This window comes from Narcine bancroftii, chromosome 4 (genome assembly GCF_036971445.1).
Source record: "Narcine bancroftii isolate sNarBan1 chromosome 4, sNarBan1.hap1, whole genome shotgun sequence".
Taxonomy (NCBI): Eukaryota; Metazoa; Chordata; class Chondrichthyes; order Torpediniformes; family Narcinidae; genus Narcine; species Narcine bancroftii.
In genome coordinates, this window is record NC_091472.1 from 315,996,784 (window position 1) to 316,016,298 (window position 19,515).

The window sequence follows — 19,515 nt, forward strand, 5'->3', positions numbered from 1 at the left end:
TGCAGATCTCCGCAAAAAACTTGCCTTGCTGACTCCTACGCACCATGGTGTCTGATCAGCCTGACTGCCCAAAAGCTGGATGTGGTCGAATTAGTCTTCGTCCGACACGGCCCACACACTGTGCTCCTGCGGCACCCTTGTGAAGGTCCGTACAGAGTCCTGCAGCGGTCCGGCAAGACCTTCACTTTGGACATTGAGGGTAAAAACGAACTGTTTACGGTTGATCGCCTCAAGGCAACATACCTGGACTTCACTCAACCGCTTCAAACAGCTCTGCCCAAGTGCCGAGGCCGTCCACCCAAGCGGCGGGACGCGTAAGCTGGTTCTGGTGGGGGTTGTGTGGCGGTGCACATACCTGTGGCGAACCGGCCCCACTTGTACCGCCGCGTGGCGGGGCAGCCACAAGAAGATGGCACCATCGGGGGACTTCCTTGCCTCGTGGCTTTAGCCCAGCGTGCGCCTCAGGCAGCTAAGATGACGTCACCACCCACACGGGCTGAGCTCATGCTGCCCTTAAAGGGGCATGCGAGGGATTTGAATTAAACGGTCATTGAGAGCCTTCAATGTGGTGGTTGTTAGTCTCCTTCATCGTAGTTGCTGGTACAGTATAAGTATATTATAACTCACTTTGGGCAGAATATTTTCTCCTGAAGTAAAAATGTGTGATAAAAACAAATGCCTCAGATACTCAATCCAAGTTAACATTTTGGGTGCAGAGTACGCTGATTCGTCAGGTTGTACTTGTGCAATCAGATGACAATAACTTGACAATATTCTAGTGTTGGGTCATCAATCTGAAACGTTGACTTTTTAATCGCTCCGCGGATGCTACCTGACCTGACTCTTTCCAGCATCTTCTGTTTTTATTGCAGAATTCCACTATTGACAATTTTTTGCTTTCAGCTTAAAAGTATTTGATGGTTGACTGCAAGGTGGCTGCATGTATCTGTTGTACTTCTACTTTTTGGTGAGCCTAATTTCTGCAGAACACCTCATCTCTTTTATTAAAATCTTCCCTGCAGGTTTGTTAGTGGAGTTGACGGCAGTTTGTAAGCCCGATTAAATCCTTCGTACAATGGCACTAATGAAAGTTTATGGCCAGATCCGGATCCACAGCATCCAGACCGGCACAACAAGGTGGAGAGAAGGTAGTTTTGAAATCGTGGAGAAGGACAACAAAGCTTTTCTGGTTGTGATCTTCAAGGCTGGAGGCCCAGTTAAAACATTCCAGGTACCGTTGCACCAAAATACACTCTGGATACACTCAAAATACAGCTGAGATATTTTAAATTCTATTTTTGTCTGTTATCTTAAATTTAAATTCAGACATACAGCATGGTAACAGTCCATTTCGGCCCACAAGCCCGTGCCGCTCAATTACACCCAATTGACTTAGAACCATGGTACGTTTTGAATGCTGTGAGGAAAACCGAGCCCCCGGGGGAAACCCACGCAGATGGGGGAGAATATACAAACTCCTTGGACAGTACCAGATTCGAACCCAGGTCCCGTTCACTTGTGCTGCAACGGTGTTGCACTATCTGCTACGCCAACTGTGCCGCCTTAGTTTTCTCTTGTTGAATTCTATCTGTATGTTCTTGGACTAGGAATCTCTGAAGGTAATCTGAAGTGGGAGCCTTATCTGTTTTTCCTTTCATTTATTTGAAACCAAAATCTTAATTAACAGAAAAGGAAAAATTTAGCAGCTGGCCCACAATTACCTTGAGACTAGCCGACCCACTTTTTAAGATAAAAGCAAAACATTGCAGTTGGTTAATTGTCTTATTTTGCCTTGTCTGAATATTTTTAATCAATAGCTTGGCATGAATGACAATCTCTAATAGCAGACTCTTTCCTTGTCCTCCCTTTCTTATGAATAGCTCAACCAAAATGTGAAGGTGGTGCAAATCAGGCCCTCGAAGAACCAGCTCAGCCGGCTGCTGTTAACCCTGCAGGACAAGAGCAGCCTGATTATTGACAAGGCTGCCAGCACAGATGCTCAGTTCCTGAAGGAATACCTGGAGGAAATGAGCCCTAGAAGTGAGTGTTACGCTCCAAATAGAACCTTTTCGATGACTTCCAACCAAACCCTGCCTCAGCGTGACCCTCTGTTTTCTTCTCAAGACCCTTCAGTGTGACCCTCTGTTTTCTTCTCAAGACCCTTCAGCGTGACCCTCTGTTTTCTTCTCAAGACCCTTCAGCGTGACCCTCTGTTTTCTTCTCAAGACCCTTCAGCGTGACCCTCTGTTTTCTTCTCAAGACCCTTCAGCGTGACCCTCTGTTTTCTTCTCAAGCTTGATAAGTTTTCCTTCAAATTCAAGTTTATTGTAATCTGAATGTATGTGTACAACCCGATGATACAGCACATCTCTGGACCATAGTTCACACACATTGCATCCTACGCAGAAACAACATATATTCATAGCGATTCAAAATAAATATATATGAAAATAACTTAGGGGTTTCTAGAATGATTCAACATTCTCACAGTTGTTTCCCATCCTGGCAGTCCTGGCTTTTATGGTCCCATACCTCTTCCTTGAAGGCAGTCTCAAAGATTCTGCGGCAGATGGTAAGGGTCCTTGAGGATTCTTTGAGCACCGTTCCCTCTAGTTATCGTCACTGGAGAGAAGGGAGACCCCAGTGATCTTCTCAGCAGTTTTAATCATTCTCTATACTGACCTCTGATCTGATGTTATGCAGCTCCCGTCCCACACAAGCAAGGACACACACTATTGTGCTCCTATAGAACATTGTTAGGATGGTGCCCGGTAGCATTGCCTTCCTAGGAAGTGTTGACGCTGCTGCTCCTTCCTGACGAAGGAGGCGGTGTTGTGGGTCCAGGATAGATAATCCTTTAAATGAACCACCAAGGAAGTTTGGATTCCCCACTCTCTCTCTACAGCAGAGCCATTGATATGTAGTGAGGAACGGTCCTTCATCCTCCGTCCATAATCCAAGTCGTCCACGTTGAGACTCCTGTTGTTGCTCTTGAACTACTGTACAAGTTTTTCAACTTCCTCTAAGCCAATCCATCATTGTGTTGTGTCATCAGAAAACTGGATGATTCTCTTGGAGACGAATCTGGCAGCAGCATGAACAGCTGACCATGCAGTCCTGAGGTGTGCCAGTTGCTCAATGATGGGGCCTGAGGTTTTGCTGCCAAACTGAACAGACTGGGAATTTTCAATCAGAAGTCCAGGATCCAGTTGTAGAGAGGGTTACTGAGCCCCAGTGAGGACAGTTTCTCCCGCCCCAGCACCTGCGTTATGAATGTGTTGAACGCTGAGCTGAAGTCCATGTATAAACATGTATGAGGCATTATTCTCTTGGTTAGTCAGGGTCAGGGCTATTGCACATTCAGGATTGGTTTAGCCAATAGGCAAACTGGAATAGGTGCATTGTCGCTGGTACATTTATATATTGCTCAGGTGTGCTTTGATGCATTTATATACTACTCAGCTCAATCTGTCCAAGAGTCCTGCATGCTACTGAATAAAAGGTTTCTCTGAATTCTGTTCAGTTTCATGATAAAATAGCCTGTATTGGTTGTGTATGTTTTGCTGTTCCCCAGAAATGGAAACTTTGGCACTTTCAGAATCTTCGCGAAACTTTTACTGCCTCTGATGGGCTTCGCTTTGGTCTTTTATAAAACCATACCTGAAAAGAATAAACTGAGTTCTGATATTTTTATGATCTTTTCTGTGACTCTCCAGTGCCCCAATTTTTATAATTTGCCTCCCTGAATTGTTCACAACTCTGGAGAACAGTATAGTACAGGAACAGATCCTTTTGCACACCACGTCTGTATTGTAGCCACATGCCACTCGAAAGAAGACCCACACCTAATTTAGTTAAGTTAAGCTCTGAGTTTTATTAGGGCTTAGACCCAACTTTTATACTTGCACTGTTCTCGCCATGGCCCCCTTTGGCTGACGTCACAACGTGAATAACAAAAGCGGGTTTCCCGCGTGCGGTACTTTCCTGCATAACAATGACCACCTTTTCCGTGCGATGTCCCTGTCTGTTGACTGCAGCAAAGTCAGCGCCATTTTGAGGTTGCTGGCCTTTAAGGTGGCCCTTGCTGATCACCTGCCGGTTCGCTTGTTGGGACCAGGTCTGCTGCACGGGCTGCTGGCCTTTGGTTGCGATTGCCGCTGCCGCGGGCCGCCACGGTATCAACCATGATATTAACCTGATCACATCCCTTCTCATCCTTGCATATTCATGTGCCTTTCTAAAAGCCTCTTAAACATTACTGTCATAATTCCACCACTTTCCTGGCAGCACGTTCCAGCACCTACCACTGTCCTCCAGAAATAAAAATCCAAAGACTTCAGTTTTGCCTTTTATATGCTTAGTGACCTTCATCACAGCTTCCAATGAACTCCCAGATCCTCTTGCTCCTTTAATCCTTTTCAAATTCTAATTTTCAAGTAATCTTACGATTGAACTTAATTTATCAGTTATACAATTATTCTGCAAGTGTATTAGTGTGGCCTTGCAATTTCTTGCAGATGCAGTGTAAAGTTTTTTCTTATTAAAAATGTTACTGAGTTTATATTAATCCTTCATACAAAGATTTACTAATACAGCAAAAAAGTCATACCATATACATATCACAAATTAATATAAATGTAAGTTAAATCCATACATAATTGTTGATTCAAAATTTTTTGTTTTTTTTAAATAAATAATTCTGATAGAGACAAAATGAGTTACAATATAGCAAACCTTGGACATAACGAAGTAGTATCTGTGTAATGTGGTAATATTACTAATATTCCTAATTATAGGAAGGATATAAACAGAGTGGAGAGAGTGCAGAGAAGGTTTACCAGAATGTTGCCTGGGTTTAAGCATCTGGAGTATGGGGAGAGATTGGACAGATTGGGTCTTTATTCTTTGGAGCGTAGAAGGTTGAGAGGGGATTTGATAGAAGTATTTAAGATTATGAAAGGGATAGACAGAGTGGATGTGGATAGACTATTTCCGTTAAGAGGAGGAAAGATTAAAACAAGAGGACATGAGTTAAGAATTAAGGGGCAGAGGTTTAGAGGTAACATGAGAGGGAACTTCTTTACTCAGAGAGTGGTAGCCGTGTGGAATGATCTTCCGGGAGAAATAGTGGCGGCGGAGTCAATTGTATTATTTAAGAAAAGGTTGGACAGGTCTATGGATGAGAAGAAGATGGAGGGTTATGGGCATTGTGCAGGGAGGTGGGACTAGAAAGGGGTGTTTGGTTCGGTGCAGACTAGAAGGGCCTAATGGCCTGTTTCCGAGCTGTAATTGTTATGTTATGTTATGATCTAGGATAACTATAATTAAACCCATATATAATTGATTAATCTAAAAAAAAGAATAAAAATAAAAAAGGAAAAAAAAAACTAAATCTAATCTAACTCCTCCCTCTAATCAAGGTTAACTTACCAGTATTTTTTTTTTTAAAAAGTAAAAACATGGATCGAATAGCGACCTTCGGAAACTAGACAGAATCGCTGGAGCATCCAAACTTCTTAAATCTGCTGATCATGAGAATATTCTATGAATGGGTCCCACATCTTTTCAAATTGAAACTTTCTATCTATAATGTTGTATCTAAATTTTCTCCAAGCTTAAATAGGACATTACATCATGTAACTACTGTGCATGAGTAGGTGAAGGTTAATCTTTCCATTTCGTTAAAATTGCTCACCTGGGGATGTGCTAAAAGCTAAAAACCTTCTCTTGAGATGTAGACACAAATATATCCAGTTCACAAGAAAAACCAAACAAGCCAATTAAAGGGAATGGTTCTATTTTGATCTTAAAAATCGTTGACAAAGATTGAAAATTTTTCCCCCAAATCTTCCTAAATTGAGACATTCTCAAAATGTCTGCATTAATGATGCTTCAAAAATGTTGCACTTCTCGCATAACATCTGCATAAAAATGAGATCATTTGTTTGGACACATGTATTCTGTGGACCACCTCAAATTGTAATAAACAATGCCTTGCACAAAATGATGAATCATTAATCAAACTAAGAGCAGAGGACCAGTCTTCATCTGAAAATGTTGCATTGAGATCACACTTCCAATTATTAATCCCAGCCCTTGAGGCTGATTTTAAATTGAATAATAGTTATGTGATATTAATCCACTGTGAACAAACTAAATTAAAAAAGGTATCAAGAATATTTGAATTTGTGATTCAAGGAAAATCCTGTAATTTTGACTGAAAAAAGGCCTAACATAAATATCTAAAGAAATGTCTATTGGAAGATTAAATGTAAATGTAATTGTTCGAAGATATCTCGAATAAAAAGACCTTTATAATTTTAGATACCATTGCATATCTGTACCATTCCTTAAAGCCTGAATCTAATACAGAAGGCTGAAAAAGATGGTTATCTTTAATGGGACGAGCAAGAGAAAAATTGTTATAACCAAAAATTGTCCTAAATTGAGCCCATATTCTCAACCTAGTTCTCATTATTGGATTGTGTGTCAATTTAGAAAAGGAAAAGAGTAAAACAGAACCTCTGATTTTTTTTTTTTTTTAGAAAACTTCAGTCCCATTTCTACCCAAGAAGGGTAATCCACTAATTTATCAAAATGTAATAATAAAAGTAAATTGTGTATATTAATCACCCAATAATAAAATTGAAAATTTGGAAATTATAAGCTCCCATTCCTTGTAGCTTTTTTTGAAGATGGGCTGTATTTAATACTTGGTTGTTTTCCCTGCCATTTTTTATATATATGAGGAAATAACTGAATCTAATGAGTTAGAGAGATTTGGGAATGAAAATTGGTAAGGCTTGAAAAAGTACAGAAATTTAGGTAAAATTTTCATTTTAATCAAATTGATACGATTAATCGTTGTAATAGATAATGGTGACCATCCCGATAATAATTCTTTAATCTGATTAAATAATATGAAGAAACTTTCTTTGAATAAATTTTTATAACTTTTTGTAATTGTAATTACAAAAATATTGAAATTGGTCTTTCACTACTTTGAACGGAAAATTAGGATGCATTGAAAAAGATGCTTTCACTCTTGTATAAATTTAATTTATAACCTGAAAACTGGCCAAATTGGGCAAGCAAAGTTAATATATTTGGTACAGAAACCACTTGATTTGAAATAAAGTGCAATAGATCATCTGCATAAATAAATACTTTGTTCTACTCCATTTCTATTTATTTCTTTAAACTTTATTTTAATTACCCACTTCAATGTCTGCAAATTTAGATTTTTTAACAGATTTGTAACATACACAACAACTGCAATAAAATGAGCCCATATGGTGTTATATTTAAAATAATATTTTAAATTATTAATCTACAATCTTATAACACCTTATCTAAACTTAACTAAATTTATATACAATTATCTAACTTAAACTTTATGTGCGAATATGTCAGTGTGTGGAACATCCTAAGCCACTACAGCTCAAGGCTCAATTCTGGGAAGTCAGCTCCAAGTTCAGAAATTCGGTGATGATACGTGGGCTTGAGATTGATGCAACACGCAGGCTATATAGATGGTTGAGACACGCAGGCCTTGGATGAATGGTGAGACACGCGGGCCTTGGGTGAATGGTGAGACACGCGGGCCTTGGGTGAATGGTGAGACACGCGGGCCTTGGGTGAATGGTGAGACACGCGGGCCTTGGGTGAGTGGTGAGACACGCGGGCCTTGGGTGAGTGGTGAGACACGCGGGCCTTGGGTGAGTGGTGAGACACGCGGGCCTTGGGTGAGTGGTGAGACACGCGGGCCTTGGGTGAGTGGTGAGACACGCGGGCCTTGGGTGAGTGGTGAGACACGCGGGCCTTGGGTGAGTGGTGAGACACGCGGGCCTTGGGTGAGTGGTGAGACACGCGGGCCTTGGGTGAGTGGTGAGACACGCGGGCCTTGGGTGAGTGGTGAGACACGCGGGCCTTGGGTGAGTGGTGAGACACGCGGGCCTTGGGTGAGTGGTGAGACACGCGGGCCTTGGGTGAGTGGTGAGACACGCGGGCCTTGGGTGAGTGGTGAGACACGCGGGCCTTGGGTGAGTGGTGAGACACGCGGGCCTTGGGTGAGTGGTGAGACACGCGGGCCTTGGGTGAGTGGTGAGACACGCGGGCCTTGGGTGAGTGGTGAGACACGCGGGCCTTGGGTGAGTGGTGAGACACGCGGGCCTTGGGTGAGTGGTGAGACACGCGGGCCTTGGGTGAGTGGTGAGACACGCGGGCCTTGGGTGAGTGGTGAGACACGCGGGCCTTGGGTGAGTGGTGAGACACGCGGGCCTTGGGTGAGTGGTGAGACACGCGGGCCTTGGGTGAGTGGTGAGACACGCGGGCCTTGGGTGAGTGGTGAGACACGCGGGCCTTGGGTGAGTGGTGAGACACGCGGGCCTTGGGTGAGTGGTGAGACGTACACTTAGAGGGAAGGAGCAATTCATGAAGTGGGTGAAAGAGTCTGGGGTGACAGAAGGTTGGTTAAATCATGAAAACCCTTTGGTACTTCAGAGAAATGTCCTTTTAAGACGAGGGGCTTCTCCAGCATTTAAAACACTTTTCATGAATCAGTCAAGTAGAATGCAGTATTTCTTCCGTAACTTTAAAACCCTTTTTGTTGGTCAGTGGAATGCAATATTTCTTCCGTAACTTTAAAACCCTTTTTGTGGGTCAGTAGAAGTGGTCTCTCATTCCTCTGTAAGCAAAAGGAGGAAATCTGACAATTCTGTCTATAACCAGACAATGAGGCCAAGTGATGTTTCTCATGTGCTGCCTTCTTAAAATGGCCTCCCAGCCACTCCTGTGCATTCAGTCCTAATCTGTTGGACATGTGGTCTCTGCACCTGGGTTTTAGACACTGCCTTCTCTTGAAAATGTCTCATTATTTATTTATTTATTTTTAATGGTACTCTTTCAGTTCAAGGAAGTCACCCTGTTGTGCAGATTGTTTATGGATACAAAGGTAAGTTTGCAGTCCCAGTCTGGAAGCGCAGAGACTAGCACAATGGAGGCACTGGAAGTCTGTTTTTGTAATAACTATGGAGTCTGTTTTGTGATGCCGTTCACGGTTTTCCTTCAGTTTTTGGGAGCGTCGGCTTCATAGCTCAGGGCTCACCAATGGGATCAGTCAGCACTTGCAGTTTCTTGCTCTCTTGGCTGGATGTCACAGTCACGTAGGGTTTCCTTCACAGCGCGTTTATAGCTCTTGCATCAATACAATGTCAGCATCTCCACAAAGCTGAATCTACAGACCTGCGGTCATCCCTTCTCTCCTATTTGGCTGTGAGGCCAAGTCTCTACTGATGTCACATCAAAGAACTAGAGAAATTCCACATGCGCATCCCCTGTTCCATCCTTGGCATTCGTTGGCAAGACCATGTCTCCAACCTGGAGGTCTTGGGTCGCGCAAAGTCTTCTAATGTAACCACTTAGGAACTCGAGGTCTTTGAAGCTTGCTCCTAGTTTTGCAGTCACTTCAAATCCTGCAGGCAAGTTGTTAAATCTGTTCTCTTAAAGGGACAGTACCACACAAATAAAGTTAACTGAAAAATGGGGGAAACGTCTCGAATGGTTGTAAGGACTATATAAATATAAATTGTGACAAATATTGAATGCAGCAGTGACCCCTGCAGCACTGACTTTCTGACATTCTCTAAGTCCTGATCAGCGACTCCTTCCCCCTGCTTTGCACTTGCTGTCTTCAACCACCCTAAGTGGCACAGGTGCTATAGAGCATCAGTCCGCAGGTCAATCCACATGACCTTGAGTGCCAGAAAAGATCACTGGAGTTCCCCTTCTTCTCCCCTCCCCCCAAAAAAAAACACATCAATGGGATATACTGGAATCATTGTCTAGAGGGCCCACAAAATCATTAAGGACTGCTACCACATAGCACCTTTCAGCTACTCCCGTCAAGAAGGAGATACAGGAATATCATAGCCAAAATCACCATCTGCAAAACAGCTTCTTCCCATGGGCAGTGAGACTGATGAACTACTCGTAGAAACCCTTGGTGACTCAATTTTTTAAACTAATAATATTCCTTTATTTTAATATTTGTATACAAGTACTGTGCATATGTATCATTTGTCTGGCTGTGTGTTCTGTCTGGTTGTATTTGCAGTGTGTTACACTGAGGATTGAAGAATGTTGTTTTGTTGGGTTGTACCTGCACAATCAGATGATAAATAAACTTGTATTCTTCTGTTTGATTCAGTTTTGCTTTATAATAATCCAACTTATGTACAATTCTCTGGACGTATGCTCTATCTTCCTCTAAAAGTACAGGTGTATATACAGCAATAGCTATTTGTTAATCCAGTATGTGACCGTTTTTGGGAGATAAATTGGGAAAGGTTTGTGAGAGGAGGTCACAAACAAACACTTTAAAACAGATCTTATTTAAAATACTGGAGCTCTGCCCCATACTACACATATCAGGGCCTCAGAGCTTTTGAAAGAGCTTTGAAGAGTGCTCAAGAGATTTCACTAATGGATTGTTATTTTAAAAAAGGCAACAGATGAAAGAGTTTGTCGGAGTTGCTTCTGTTTGGAGCTGTTGTAAGAGGATCATGTGGTTTTGCAAGAAGAGAGAGTCAAACAGTCTTTTTCTCTGTGTGTGTTTTATATACACACACACACACACACACACACACACACACACACACACACACACACATCACTTGTACAGTGTTAGAGCCAGCAGACAGCAGCTGGGACTGGAACAGGACAAGCTGGCTAGCTTATGGAGAGCCCCATTTTGGAAGATGGCCTGGTCAAAGCCCTTGTGTCAAAGCCCTTGTGGCTCATGCAAGAGGAGAGGACTTGGCTGTTTAATGTTTCTCTTGGAATAAGAAAAACAAAAAGGAACTCTGTGGTGATCTGAAAGAAAGAGTTTATCATCTGGAGAACCCTGAAGGGACAAGTTTCATCAGCAAGACACTGAGGTGACTGATGGAAGAACATCGGTGGTGGATGTCCTGGAACAACAAACCTCTCTCTGCGAATCCGACAAGAACCTTCCTGAGTGGTAAACATTTACCTTTCAAGCACCAAAGCCTGGTGAAATTCATAAATGTTAAATTCCATGTACAGTATGAGAATTGCCTGCAACCAATGAATTTGGAGGAATGAGAAGTGAGATTGAACTGTGAACCAAATACTTGCACACACGTTACATACACGTGCGCTTAGAATGAGAAGGGAGTTAAGTTAGGTTAAGTAAGTCAATAGAGATAAGTTAGAGTTTGATTCTATTTTCATGTTTAAAGATATTTAAAAGCAACTTTTGTTTCAGTAACCATTTGTATTGGTGAATATCTATTGCTACTGGGTTTTGGGGTCCTCTGGGCTTGTAACAAGTAGCAGAAAACTTATCTGATAAAATATATACAGTTGTGGCGGCTCACCACAAGGCAGGCGAACTGGCCCTGCTTGTAAGCCATGCGGCGGGGCAGCCAGCCAAAATGGCGCCGTCGGGGGTTTCCCTTCCAGCACGGGGCTCAGAAACCTGCGCTTGGGGACAACATGACACCTGGGTGACGTCAGCGCCCTCCAGCGCGGTTCTCAGCCATGTCCAGGCAGGGAGTATAAGTGCAGCCCAGCAGCCTGCAATAAGCTAGTCTGCTCACTGAGCTCAACCCGTCTGGTTGTGTGTGTTATTGCAGGATTAGTGTGGCCGCTGCTACAATTGGTGACCCCGGCTGGTTCAAATGTCTTTGAACACATCATGAGCGAGCCTGGGATCAGCGCTATAACCGTGAAACTGCCTGAATTCTGGGTTCAGGAGCCGGTGACCTGGTTCGGCCATGCAGAGGCCCAGTTTCACCTCCGCCAGATTTCGTCTGACACGACCAAATTGTACCATGTGGTCGGTGCCCTGGACCAGGCCACCACCAGACGCGTGCTGCACCTTGTTCAGCACCCACCTGCCGAGGACAAGTATGAGACCATCAAGTGAGTGCTTACCGGGTCCCTCGGACTATCCAGGTACCAGCGTGCTGCTCGGATGCTGCACCTTGATGCCCTGGGGGACAGGTCCCTGATGGAGCTGATGGAGGAAACACTCACGCTCATGGGTGAGCACATCAACTGCCCACTCTTCGAGCGCATCTTCCTCGAACATATGCCCGGAGACATCCGGCCGCTGCTGGTCCAAGAGAGCTTCACCGACCCAAGGAAGATCGCCCAGAAGGCCCAAGGGCTATGGCTTGCACGATTCTCCGAAGGCTCAGTGGTCCAGCAGGTCACGGGCCACGGGCACGACCACGCCGACCACGCCAAGCCCACCCCTAGAGCTGCGGTAGAGCACCCGGCCCCTGCAGGGGCCCCCCAAGAGCATAAATAAGGCCACAGCATCCGCTTCAGGCCTCTGCTTCTACCACCAGCGCTGGGGAACCAAGGCTCGGAAGTGTCATCAGCCCTGCTCGTTCCAGGGAAATGACCAGGCTGGCCGCTGTTAATGTCTGCGGCAGCTGGCCACAACCTACTCTACCTGCAGGACAATGTCAGCGGCCGGCGGTTCCTCGTTGACACTGGAGTCCAGATCAGCGTCATCCCGGCCACGGCTATCAAATCCAGGAACCGACCTTGTGGACCTCATCTCCATGCAGCCAACGCAATGGCAATTCGGACGTATGGAGATGACAGTCCACTTCCAGATTGGCCAACAGAATTTCGCTTGGAGGTTCACCGTCTTGTCCCTCCCGACTGCCATCCTGGGTGCAGACTTCCTCCTCGCATACGGGCTTCTGGTGGACATTCGAGGTAGGGGCCTGGTGGATGCCCGTACCTTCCAGGCCGTTTGCCTTGACGCCTCCCGCTTGGAGCAACCACAGATGGCCACGATCAGCACGCCCAGAGATGAGTTCCAGTGGATCCTGGATGAGTTCCCGACACTCCTCAAGCCACAGTTCTCCGCTGCCTCGCCGCACCACTAGGTATTCCACCACATCCCCACCTACGGCTCATCGGTTCACGCCAAGGCATGCCGGCTCCCGCCTGACAAGCTCCAGGTAGTGGAGGATGAGATTTTGCACCTTTTTGAGCTGGGGATTATTCGGCAGTCCGACAGCCCGTGGGCCTCGCCGCTCCACCTGGTCCTGAAAGCCTCCAGCGGCTGGCGTCCCTGTATAGACTATCGGCTGCTCAACGAGGCAACCGTTCCTGATCGTTACCCCATCCCTCACATCCAAGACTTTATGGCCAACCTGCATGGCGCAAGGGTCTTCTCCAAGGTTGACCTGGTGCGTGGATATCAGCAGATCCCAGTGCACCCTTAGGACATACCCAAGATGGCCATCATCACCCACTTTGGCTTGTTCGAATTCCTACGCATGCCGTTCAGGCTCAAGAACGCCACTCAGACCTTCCAGCGCCTCATGGACTCTGTGGGCAAGGACTTGGATTTCGTTTTTATTTATTTGGACGACATCCTTGTCGCCAGCAAGGACCGGGCGCAACACAAGGCCCATCTATGTGCCGACTTAGGCCTGACCATCAACCCGGCCAAGTGCCAGTTTGGGAAAGAGTTCATGGAGTTCCTGGGCCATACCATCACGGCCGAAGGAGCTACGGTCACCGCTGCGAAGGTTGCCAGTATCAGGGAGTTCCCATGCCCGGACAGTCTCAAGGAGCTGCAGGAGTTCGCTGGTATGGTCAACTTTTACAACTGCTTCATCCTGGGAGCTGAGTGCATCATGCAGCCACTGTTTGCCCTCATCGCAGCCAAGCACAAGACGCTCGCTTGGAACCCAGAAGCCTGCACCGCATTCGAGGCCACCAAGGATGCCCTCGCGAAGGCCACCATGCTCACCCACCCGCACACCGACCTGCATGTGGCATTCTTTGGCGATGCCTCTGCCACAGCCGTCGGTGCCGTCCTTGAGCAGCAGGTGAATGGACATTGGAAGCCACTGGCATTCTTTAGCCGCCTGCTCCGCCCGCCGGAACGCAACTGTGGTGCCTTTGACCGCGAGTTACTGGGCATGTACTGGGCAGTGCGGCATTTCCGCTAATTTTTGGGGGGGGGAGGACTTTTACCATTTTCACCGACAACAAACCCCTCACCCAGGCACTTGTGATGGCAAAGGATCCCTGGCTGGCCCGCCAGCAGCATCAACTCTCCTTCATGTCAGAGTTTATCACCGACATTCGGCACAAGTCAGGGAAGGATAATGTGGTTGCCGATGCACTCTCGCAACCAGCCATCTGCGCACTGATGCCCGGCCTTGACTTCGATCAGCTCGCCCGGGACCAGGAAGCTGATGAGGAGACGAGAGCCCTCAAGATTGCCATCATGGGCCTGCGGTTCCGAGACCTCCTGACTCTGAGCGGCGAAGGCACCATTCTGTGCTACTTGGGCACCCCGCGGCCAGTGGTTCCGCAGCAATGGCGCAGGCAGGTCTTCTGTCACATCCACAACCTTTCACATCCGTCCATCAGGTCCACAGTCCAGATGATTGCAGAACGATTCGTATGGCATGGGCTACGGAAGCAGATTGCAGGCTGGGCCAGATCATGCACCCATTGCCAGGCGTCCAAGGTGCACAGGCACATCAAGTCGCCCGTACAGGGGTTCAAGCACGTCCAGGAATGGTTCAGCCGCATTCACGTGGACATTGTTTCCCGGGGCAACTGTTACCTGTTTACGGTGGTTGACTGCACCACTCGCTGTCCCGAGGCGATCCCGATGCCAGACACCTCCACCGACTTCTGCTCCTGAGCACTGTTGCATGGTTGGCTTGCCCGGTTCGGCATCCCAGCTCACCTCACCAGTGATCGGGGCACCCAGTTCACATCTACGCTCTGGGCACAACTCGCCAACAGGTTGGGGATCTAGCTACACCGCACCACAGCCTACCACCCGCAGGCCAATGGACTGGTCGAACGTCTGCACCGCCACCTTAAGTCGGCACTCATGGCCCACCTCACCGGATGAACGAACGAATTGTCTTGGGTGCTCCTGGGCATCTACTCCACTCCCAAGGAAGATCTGCAAGCGTCATCAGCTGAGCTGGTCTACGGTGCGCCGCCGGTACTACCTGCTGAGTTCATCAACACACCTCAATCCCCAGCGGTCGCCGCACGAACTACTTCCTCACCTCAGGGCACACTTGGACTTCTTCGAACCCCCACTGACGCCCAGGCATGGCACCCGCCCGTCTCACGTTCCTGGCGAACTGTTTTCCGCAGTGTATGTTTTCGTTCGGCGGGGCCCGACTGCGGCACCTATGCAGCGACCATACGAGGGGCCATACAGGGTTGTGCAGCGTTCCGGCTCGACATTCACGCTGAACATGGGCGGCAGGCGGGAGCTGTTTACCATGGACAGGCTGAAGCCAGCTCACTGAGCCTCGATCCCACTGAGCCCATAGTCGTTGCCCAGCCCAAGAAGCGAGGCCGCCCGGCACAAAAGGACATTGGTGCAGGTTCGGGAGCGGCTGTGTGGCGGCTCACCACAAGGCAGGCGAACCAGCCCCGCTTGTCAGTCATGTGGCGGGGCAGCCGGCCAAAATAGCACCGTCGGGGGTTTCCCTTCCTTCCAGTACGGGGCTCAGAAACCCGCGCTTGGGGACCATGTGATGTCATCGCCCTCCAGTGCAGTTCTCAGCCTTCCGGGCTGGGAGTATAAGTGCAGCCCAGCAGCCTGCAATAACCGAGTCTGCTCACTGAGCTCAACCTGTCTGGTTGTGTGTGTTATTGCAGGAGCAGAGGAGCTGCCGCTACACAGTTACCATTAAATTATACGTACAGTTATCTCTGTTACCTTTTTTTTTTAGATAGGAAGACATTTAAAATCCATCTGGAAGAGGATTAAACTAAATTAATTTATCATTTCAGACCCAGGGATTGTGTAACTCCCCACCTTGCAGTCTAACCTTAGTACAATAGATAGGATCATTTTATTCAACTGCTAATTTTCTAAGAATTGAGTTCTTTCTCACATATGCTACTCCTTTTTAGGGATAAAGACGTGTCAAGGATGCAGCAATTTTGGAGGAATATTGGGAAGCCGGTTTACATCAAGGGATTCTCACCGTCAGCTGTCTAATATAGAGAATCAGGTGGGTAACTATTGCCTAGTTCAAATATATTAACATCACATTTAACCCTGAGATTCTTTTCCCTGCAGACCAGGCAGAATTTCGAGTTGCTGGTAACTAAACTATTCAAGAAAGAAAGAAAAGTAAATTCTGAACCTGGAGATACAAGTCCTGTGGCGCCTGTACCTCCTTACTGCTACTCTCTGATGACATTCCATGTAGATGTTCTTGATGGTGGGAAGAGTTTTGCCTAATGATGAACTGAACTGTGTCCACTATCTTTGCAGGGCTTTCCACTTAGAGGTATTCGTTCCCCCATACCAGATCGTGATGCAGTCAGTCAGTACACTTTCCAGTACATGTGCAGAAGTTTACCACGCTTTCCGATGACATAACAAATTGTAAAATAGAATGATTCTCAGGTGTTCTCCATCTGGAGTATTGGGTGCTTTGTAGAGACTCTGTCCTCCATCTCCTGCAGATGAAGTGAACATTGGAATCTATTCCTCACTCTTGGAAATACCTGAAATGTAAAGCAGGTTACTTGGCATCTGAGAGATTTGTGTATGTTCTGCATCCTCATTTGCAGTGAAGCTTTTTTATTCCAGCATTTGCATGTTTCCCTTTCTTCCTCAAATTGCAAATTTCTCATTGAAACATATCTTCCAGACGCCAGGAAGACGAGATGAAACCCCAAACCAGAAAACCACAAGCAGTACAGGCCGAGGGGCAAAGGCTTTACAATCAAGCGGCACCCCAGGTAGCAGGTTGGGGACAACGCTTAATTTGACCTCTCAAACCATTCCCAAAGCATCAAAGTTGGAGAACAGGTAGGAAGGAGGTTTGCTTTACAGAAGTTTTACTACTTACTACAAACAATTAATGAGAAGATGCAATGCATCAGTCAAATAAATGCAAGATGGAATAAATCAAACAATTTCACTTGGGCAACAAGAGAGAGTTTTCGTGAGTTAGTTTACCACCATTTAGAAAAATCTTATAAAGATTCAGGACAAGTTGGTGACTTGAATAACTGTGTGAATGAAAATGAAAGATTGCATGATTTTGCCAGCAATTATCCTCTCCTTCCCCAACCATCATCCAGTCAGCCTCTTTCAGGCTGAAATTTTTTAAAAAAATTCATTTGAGTCTCTGAAACAAAGAAGAGTGCAGGTTCTTGGGAGTTTTTGACAGAACAATGAGCCAGAATAGGTGGATGGGAACGATGAGCAAATTATGCTATTGACTTCAGACTAGCTCGGGAAGATACCTTGGCTAATATGAACATGTTGGGCCAAAGGGCCTGTTTCCTTGCTGTATAACTGATTAAATTGATTGAGTAGCCTCTGACTGTACTGCAGGTATGAAGTTTGAAATAACTTCTCTGTGCACCATCCTAAACTTCTTACATTGTTCACTCACACCTGACACAGTCCATATATATGTGCAAAGTGTCTGGTTTATCTGCATAAGATCATCAATGCGTGCACTCGTATGAACACTCAACCATTCTAATTGCTACATTGTAAAGAGAGAATGGAGTTGCTGAAGAGGATATAAGAAAAGTTTACAAAATTTGTTTTCGAAGCTTAACTGGGTGTCAGGACAAGATGAACAGTACAGGCCCTTTGGCCTACGATGTTGTGGCGACCTATATAAACCTACTCAACAATCTAAACCTTCCTAACCTCTCATCCATAACCCTCTATTTTTCTTGCATCCATATGGCAGTTCAAGAGTCTTTTAAATATCCCTGTTGTTCTAGCCTCCAACACCACTGGCAATGCATTCCAGGCACCCACAACTGATTTATTTAAAAAAAACATTCGCCTCTGACATCTCAAACTTTTCTCCCCTCACCTTATGCAGACGTCCTCTGGTATTTGCTACTGTCGTCCTGGGGAAAAGGTTCTGGCTGTCCATCCTATCTTCCTCCCATGATCTTGTAGACTTCTATTAAGTCACCTCTCATTCTTCACTCCAAAGAGAAAATCCCGAGCTCTGTTAACCTTGATGATCAGACCCATTCTCCAATCTAAGCTGTATCCTGGTATAGTAAAAGCTGTATCCTGGTATAGTAAAAGCAGCTGACGTGGACTTTTTACCCCCTCCATAAACCTTCGTCCGCGAAGCCAAGCCAAAGAAGAAAAGTCCTAAAATCCAGACTGCTCAGGAATTGGATCGGTCCAGATTTTTCAGATTCTCGGGAAATACTTTTAAAATTCAAGTTTTTAGGGGAATAAAGAAGAAATTAACAGGTAAATGTTGATAGTTTATTAATAAACATTTTTCTTATTGAGACTGACATTAACCCCATGAAACAGAGTGAAGGTTAAATGCAGGCTTTAATAGAATGATATATACAGATAGGTCTTACCTCTGTGCAAGCCCAGGTCAGAAGGAGGAGCATGAGCTCTGATTGGCTTTATATACAGGGTTGTCAGGTGGTGGCCCCTGGTGACCTAGTGGTGTAAAGGCATATCACCACACATATAAAATGCAAAGCATTTTTTAAAAAGTCTGTTCATTTCCACAACTTTTGTGCACACATGTTAAATTTTTAAAAGTTTGAGAGTTTTTAAGTCCGGACACTCGGGTGGTCTGGATTTCTGTCATCTGGATTTTTAGACTTTTACTGTAAATCTGGAGCAGGTATGATGAACGAAAAGCCATTTCCCTGGCGAAATGGATATTCCAGATGAAAATGGAAACATCAAAGGACATCCGTCAGCTGTGACAGCATCTAAATTACATAATCTGTTACAAAACCAAATCTGGTGCAGTGGCACATGGCAAAGCGTCACTCCCCAAGAAACTCATGCCTTCTACAACCAATTTGACGACAGTAACAGGGAAGAACCACCCTTTCCCATCCCCACATCCCCTGATGATCCTCTCCAGTCTACCCAAGGATGACATGGGGTCTGCCTTCAGGAAGAGTGAATCTGAGGAAAGCATCCGGTCTAGATGGATTACCCGTCCAAGTATTAACAGTGTTCCAAAGAATGGACTGAGTAATGTTATATAAATGAGATTTGTACTCCTCAGAATTTAGGTGCTTGAAGTATGTGAAAAGAATTGGAGTTGGCAGGAATGCTTTCTATTGGAGGACTCTAGAATGTGAGGCCATTCAGTTCGCCTGCTATTCTGAAGCCACTTAAGAGTTGATGTTTTTTCTGATTCCTCTCCAATTATGTGTTTGTATCTTTATCATATTAGGTTTATTAATCCTGTAACTGTTCTTATTGAAGGATTGAGAAGAGGAAGAGGATGCTATCCCCAGACCTGGAACTGACAGAAGATTATCCTAAAGAGAACGACTCTTCCAGGTTGGTGTCAGGAGTAACTCGAGGATTGAGAATTAATCTTAGCAAGGAAACCGAATGGGTCTGGGTCAGAGCCAGATACATTGTAATTTATAAGGTAGGTGGAGCAGTGTACAATGTCAAACAAAGTGTTAAATGCAATCTGTTGGAGAAAC

The 19,515-nt window shown here is 45.6% G+C and overlaps 1 protein-coding gene across 7 annotated transcripts in view; it reads left to right on the forward strand.

Annotated features, from left to right (window-relative positions):
* Positions 1-19,515, forward strand: part of usp37 (ubiquitin specific peptidase 37) — a 95,539-nt gene that overhangs the window by 34,174 nt on the left and 41,850 nt on the right. For all 7 annotated transcript variants that reach the window (XM_069936013.1, XM_069936017.1, XM_069936018.1 and 4 more), the window contains 5 exons: positions 1,023-1,231; positions 1,881-2,040; positions 15,955-16,055; positions 16,704-16,864; positions 19,286-19,363. In XM_069936013.1, the coding sequence (XP_069792114.1) occupies positions 1,076-1,231; positions 1,881-2,040; positions 15,955-16,055; positions 16,704-16,864; positions 19,286-19,363 (656 nt within the window). In that variant the 5' untranslated portion in view covers positions 1,023-1,075. The remainder of the gene's footprint in view (positions 1-1,022; positions 1,232-1,880; positions 2,041-15,954; positions 16,056-16,703; positions 16,865-19,285; positions 19,364-19,515) is intronic.